The 6322-nt window shown below is 63.5% G+C and overlaps 1 protein-coding gene across 1 annotated transcript in view; it reads right to left on the reverse strand.

Moving 5' to 3' along the window:
• CERK (ceramide kinase) overlaps nt 1–6322 on the reverse strand; it is a 24985-nt gene that overhangs the window by 9871 nt on the left and 8792 nt on the right. Inside the window, 1 exon segment of the mRNA XM_023523688.1 lies at nt 4229–4374. Within this exon segment, the coding sequence (XP_023379456.1) occupies nt 4229–4374 (146 nt within the window).

Consider the following 6322-nt stretch of genomic DNA (forward strand, 5'->3'; position numbering starts at 1 on the left):
AAGTCGGGCAGCGGCCCCGGGGCCCTGGACGGCGAAAGGGACGGACTGGCTCGCAGGCGTCTCCCGCGGGGAAGTGTGTGCATGATGGACGGCTTGTGACGGTCACAGCGCGCGGAGGGCTGCACCCACGTCACAGAAACGCACCCCGGCTTCTCCGTGCATGTGCTTGGTGACCCGGAGCCCCGGCCATCGCCCCTGGCGGACACCCGTGTGAGCCCCACTGAACACAGCGAGCACATGTCTGACGCAGCCCGGGCACCCCTCCTCCTGTCCACCTCCGCGCCTGCAAGGTGGGGGTGACCTCAGAGCACCCAGCTACACCTGCACCCCGAGGGCGGGGCCATGATGCTTCTGCTCCTTCCTAAGCCTGTCTCACTTCTGACTGAGTCAGAATCCGGGCGCTGTTCCCAGCCTGTGTGGGCAGAGGCTGCCCGGGGGACGCCCCACAACAGACTCCTGAGCCTCCCCACCGTCCCCCGGATTCTACCGCAGCAGGTCTGGGACTGGGCTGAGCAACAGACGTGCTCAGGAGCTGGAAAACCCCACTGTTTCCCAAGAATAAACCGTGAATGGCTAGATCTAGAATGCACGAGGCCGCACTGGCCAGTCAGCTGGGGACGAGCTGGGACGACAGGCACACACTCCGGCCACAGCGAGGGTCAGGGCCTCCGCCCGCAACCCTGGGACGATCTGCAAGTCTCTCGTCACAAGTGACGTCGGACGATGCCTGGAAGTCCCCGGTCCCCAGCAGCCGGGCTGCAGTGCGGCACCCTGTCATCGGCCAGAACCGGGTCCGCTGTGAGGCCAGGCGGAAGGCTCTGGGCTGAAGTGGCTGTGGCGGCAGCTCACACACAGGTGCTCACACATGTTCATGCATTTTTTCTTTTTTCCTTGACACTTCATTCCAAAAACAAGGCAAAAAGTAAAAATTTTCAAGTGAACATTTCAAGTTATAGGAGTGACTAATTCTTACAGTGTAATTAACAGCATCAAAGGAAAACTGCGGTTTCAGACGCCCTCCCACAGCCTCGCCTGTGGGTTCCAAGCAGGGGGCCTGGAAGCAAGTGTGACCGTTCCTGAGAGCAGACCCCCAAAGGGCCACGCCCCGAGGTCAGGTCCCTCGTGGCCCTGGAACCCTCCAGAAGGTCCACGGGGCCCCGTCCAGGCCTGGTGCACTGTGTACTGTCCCCACAAACCATCCTTGAGAACGAAACCGGACCAGGCGCTGGCCTCGCCCGCGCTTAACCTGGGACGCGTATGGTCGAGGCAGGGAGCGCGACAGTGAAGGGCCGAGTGTCCAGTTTCCGTTTTGCGTCATCTTATGACCCAGTGCCCTTGAAGTCCCCTACTTCTGGGTCTGCCTAGACTCTTAACTGCTCTGTGTCGAACGGATGTTGAAAGGCGCTTGGAAGACTCATGAAGGAGCTTCAGTGAGGGCTCCGTTCTGGGGAGAAGCAAGGACCTCTGAGCACACCACCCCACCTTCCCGGTGACCCACCCCGAGTGGCTGGGACAGCGAGAGGCCGGGCGGATGGGGCCGCTGTCCAGAGTCCAAGTTCACCCAACAGGAAGCAGCCGCGAACGCTTTCTACTGAGGGAGAGGGATGGTGCGTGACCCGAAGGCCCTTGACTCCGGCGCCCTGCATGGGACACGTCCCCTTTCTGTGGCCCTTCTGCAGTGACTGCGGCAAGGAAACTAGTTTCTAATACGTCCAGGGATTATTTTGCTTGGAAAATCAGATTTTTAAGGAAGGGAATCAACTCAGCTTCCTACTCAGAGTTCCTTGCGGGGCCACCGCCACCACCCGCGCACCTGCCACTTCTGCTCTGCCTCTTGCCTGGCTCACGCCACCTGACCTCTGACTGTGCCTCCCAGGGCCGTGCTGGCTCCTGCCAGGCTTTGCAGCTGCCACTCCTTCTGCCTGGAAAACCCTGCCCCGGATATGGGGCGCTGTCCCCCACCCTTCTGGCCTCAGGTCAGTGGCACGCCCGCAAGGCTCCCGGAGCACCCTGTCCGGAACGGCGTGCTCCCCACAGCCCCTCGTGCTGCTCTCAGTTTCTCGTTGCTCGTCCCCGGGGCCAGGCCCAGTGCCGTGCCCCCTGTGCTCTCAGCCTCCGTGCCGCCCTGAGCCCCTGCACTCACGCTCACCCGCGTCGACCTCGAGTCTCCCTCCCGCCCGCGCACGCGCACCCTGCTCTGGGCCACGAGGAAATGAAAGGACGCGCCATTCAAAACGTGCGAGTCTCTGCAGACTTCCGACCCAGCGGGACCCAGTGGGGCTTGCTCCACGCCTAAGCACACAGAGCCGTCACCTTTCCACGGGACGGCGGGCAGCAGGCAGCCGCCGGTGCCACCTTCCTCTGTGGGGAGAGGCTGCCTGTGGCTGCGAAGCGTCTTCATCTGCCACTGTGCGGCCGGGTAAAAGCCAGGCCGTGGTCTGTGTTCACGAGGGCCCCTGTGCACACGGGCGGACACACTGCACCGTCCCGGCCCCCGAGAGCTGGCCCCCCCAGAGTCAGCCTCCGGATCCATGTGCCCATCAGCAAACCCAGCCAGCCCTTCAACTGGGTCCTGCTTGCTCAGGGGGCACCGGCTTCAGAGGGGCTTCGCACACTAAGCACACACCTCCCAGGGTCCCTGGGCCCATCACGTAAGACAAATGCTGGCCAGAGACGGGGCGCAGTCAGCAGTAAAAGCAGACAGGACCAATGACCGGAGTTGTTTCCCTGTAGACTCGCTAAACTTTGAAATGAGCACGTAACTGGAGGGACTTCGGGCGTGCACCATCAGCAAAAGCTGATAAAAAGCATAAAGGAAAAATAGATCGAAATACAGAAAGATAAAATTCAGGTTGTCCAGAGCATAGCACATTCAGACGTAAAAGAAGAAAGCCGATCTTGGAAAAAAGTTGCAAAACCAGCCAAGGGTAAACGTATTTGACAGATAACAGGAGAGTCAACAGGAGAAGACGTCCCCTGACAGCGGTGGGCGGGCTCCGTCCACGCCCTTCTGGGTGACCTGTGACCTCACCCGTGTGCCATGCATCTTCCTCCATGACATGGGACAATTATGGCGCTGACTTCACAGAGCTGCCGTGAGCACTAAAGTGAATGATGTGAGCCATGGCTCGGTTACCCCCGCCCGGCCCGTGGCCCCTGCAGTCACGCCCGCGGCCACCCGGCCCAGACGCCAGGCTGGGCTGAGACCCCACGTCCCCGCCTAATGGTTTGCAGAACCCTGAACCAACGACACGGGCCTCGCCCTTCACTCGGCTCAGCGCTAGGTTCTCAAAGAACTAGGTGCTTCCTAGAAAGACGGCGATGCGTGGAGCCAGCCCAGCCGCCCCCCACCCCGCTTGACGCTCTGCCCCCCGACTCCCTGCTCCTCCAGGTCTGGGCCACGAACCTGCCGCTCTCCCAGCGCCCTTACTCCTCCCTGTGCCCGGGGGGCCCGCGAGGACTTCGTGAGCCCCCACGGCCGCCACCGCCCGCCACTGCCCACCCGCCGGGAAGGCGGAGACCGACCCCCAGCTGCCGGGCTCTCGGCACCTCTCGGAGAGCGGGCGTTGGGGACGGGGACGGGATCCCTTCCAGACAGGCCTGCGTGGCCCTTTAATTGCTCATTAACCAGTGCTCAAAAAAGTAGCAATAATCATGTGAGCGTAAAAGTCACAATTGAAATAAAGGAGTAAATGCGAAGGAAAAGCCAAGAACGATGTCCCAGTGCGAGCGGCCCCCGTGGGGGACGTCTGCTGACAAGGAGGAGCCCCTGCGACGGACGTGCTGAATCAACGGCAGCCGCCGGGGCGGCGCGGGACGGACTGGGGGCTAATGTGCTAGCTGGGCCGAACCGCCCAGAGACACCGCGCGCCGTCGGAGCCTCAGCTTCCAGGTTCCCGGGACCGTCTGGCGGGAGGAGGAGGCGCGGGCGCCCTGCAGCCCCAGGAGGCCCGACCCCGCTTGCTGGTTGCGAAGGAGCCCCGCGTCTCCGCTCCGCAAACCCTCGGACCTCGCCGTCCATCCTCCTCCCCTGCTCCATGCTTAAAACGGACGCTCCTTCCCGCCGGGCCGCACTGCCGTGCGGGCTCCAGGCCCGGGACCGGTCTCTCTGGCTGGCAGTGGCCCCACGAGCCCTCTCGGCACCACCCTCAGCCGTGCAGTGGAAGCGTCTGACTAACGTGGCCCTGCGGGGCGCGAGCGTGGGGTCACCGCGGGGGCCGGGCCGTACCTGCGGGGATGACGCCGATGCGTAGCGAGCTGGGCACCAGCGCCGCCCGCGGCTGGTTCTGGTCCACCCCAGCGCTCCTCTGCGTCCTGCCGACCAGGCCGTGCAGGACCTCGCTGAACATGCCGTCCCCACCGACGCAGACGACGCTGCGGGAGCAACACGGGTGCGTTAGTGTCCCCACACCGCCGTCCCCGACCCCCACGGGTGCGTTAGTGTCCCCCGCACCGCCGTCCCCGACCGCCACGGGTGCGTTAGTGTCCCCACACCGCCGTCCCCGACCCCCTCTCCATGGATCGTCACGGCATTCCTGGGAGGGGCAGCGTGTCACTGGCAGCTGGACAGTTCCTGTGAGGGGCAGCGTGTCACAGGCGGCTGGACAGTCTCGACCCCTGGGGACACCAGGGTGGCCCACAGTGCAGCCGGCTCGGTGGCCACTGACTTCCTGGAGCTAGTGCCCTGCCCCCTGGAGCAGGTCCCTCTCCTTCCCGCGGTCAGAGACTTCCGGCCCCATGTAGTGCCCAGCCCTGGAGCACAGACCTCTGACCCACGTCGCATCCACCAGGAGGCCAAGGCTCCCAGAGGCCACAACGGGCAGGCCAAAGACCAAGTGCCAGGCCCTGCTGTGTCCCTCAGGCTCCACTCACGGCAGAGAATGCCACCACCTCTTCGGCCCATGAGCCTGTTCCTCCCTTCAGGCCTAGCTGCTAAAACATCGCCAGACAGAAAAAAACCAGAACAGACTCCCAAGGCCCCCAGGAACTCGGCCAACACCCGGCGGGCGTTCTGGAAGCTGGACCCGTGACAGGTGACAGCGGCCCCTGCCCTCCTGAAGGTCCCTCCCAGTCCCCACCCGATGCTTCTTTCCCATTTCTGTTGGGTAACTCCACCCACTGCTGTCCCCCGGCTACTGTCCCCGACCTGCTGTCCCAGGCTGCTGTCCCTGAGCTGACCTGCATCCCCTTGGGGAACACTGACCCGACTCCCAGTGTGTGACTCGCACGTCTATTTCCCAGAGGCCCTGGTCCAGGGTCACTCTGCACACGGCCTGACGGCCCCAGGGCCCTCTTGAGAACCCCAGCTTTGTGACTCCTAGAGCCTCCTCAGCAGCACTGACACGGGGCGCAGGGGTGGCGCCATCACCTGGACCTCACTGCAGGCGAGGCACAGACCAGGATCGGACCTCAGCCATCCGGCACTCAGCCACCCTTTAGCCTCCTCGCTGGCCAGACTGGGAGGGCCACCTCGCCCAGCTGAGCCCACGGCCGCTGACATTCCTCACACTGGCTGCGCTGTCATCGTTAAACCCTGCTTCGACCCTCGTCTTGTGGCTCGACACGGCTGCCGGCATGGGGCTGGGAATCCCTGTCTTTAAGAGCCGGTGGTCACTGGGACCAGCCGACTCTCCCCAGACATCCTGGAGACCATCCCCTGTGCCCGTGCCCTCTGCCACTATCCAGCCAGCTTGTCCACAACGCAGACCCTCCCCTGACCCCCCTGGGTCTAAGCCCCCGTCACTGCTGCTCGCCACGTGGCCTTCAGAAGTATCTTTCCGAAACGCAGGCCTGATCCCGCGGCGCCTCTAAGCCGCTTTCCTCCTGCGGAATCGACCACCCTTCCCCGGTGCCACGTGCCAGCCGTGCCAGCTGCGGGACAGCTGTGCTCCAGGCAGAGGAGGCCGGCTCTCCAGGACCTGGCGTGCCGGCAGGACAGACGACACAAATGCCAAATGGCAGGACGGGCGGTGCCGGCACCATAATCATTCTGTGTCGCAGCAGCCAGTACCGCACACCGGGCTCTGACTAAGAGCAGACGCCACACAGACCCGAATGGGGACACTCGCCACAGAGTGACCGGCTGGCGCCCTCCCGATTCAGCCGCCCCGAGGAAGGCCGACGGCTGCATGTTATGGGAGACCAGAGAGGCGTGACAACCGCATCTGAAGGCAGCGCGTGATCCCGAGTTTTCGCGTGCCATCAAGAACTAAGGGGACAAGCGGCAGAATCCGAGTAAAGGCGGCACATAGATAACAGTGTTGTACCGGGACCATCGTGTTCTGGTTCTGTAAGAGAATACCCCGGTTGTCAGGAACTAGAG

The sequence above is a fragment of the Pteropus vampyrus genome, unplaced genomic scaffold (assembly GCF_000151845.1).
Source record: "Pteropus vampyrus isolate Shadow unplaced genomic scaffold, Pvam_2.0 Scaffold401, whole genome shotgun sequence".
Lineage (NCBI taxonomy): Eukaryota > Metazoa > Chordata > Mammalia > Chiroptera > Pteropodidae > Pteropus > Pteropus vampyrus.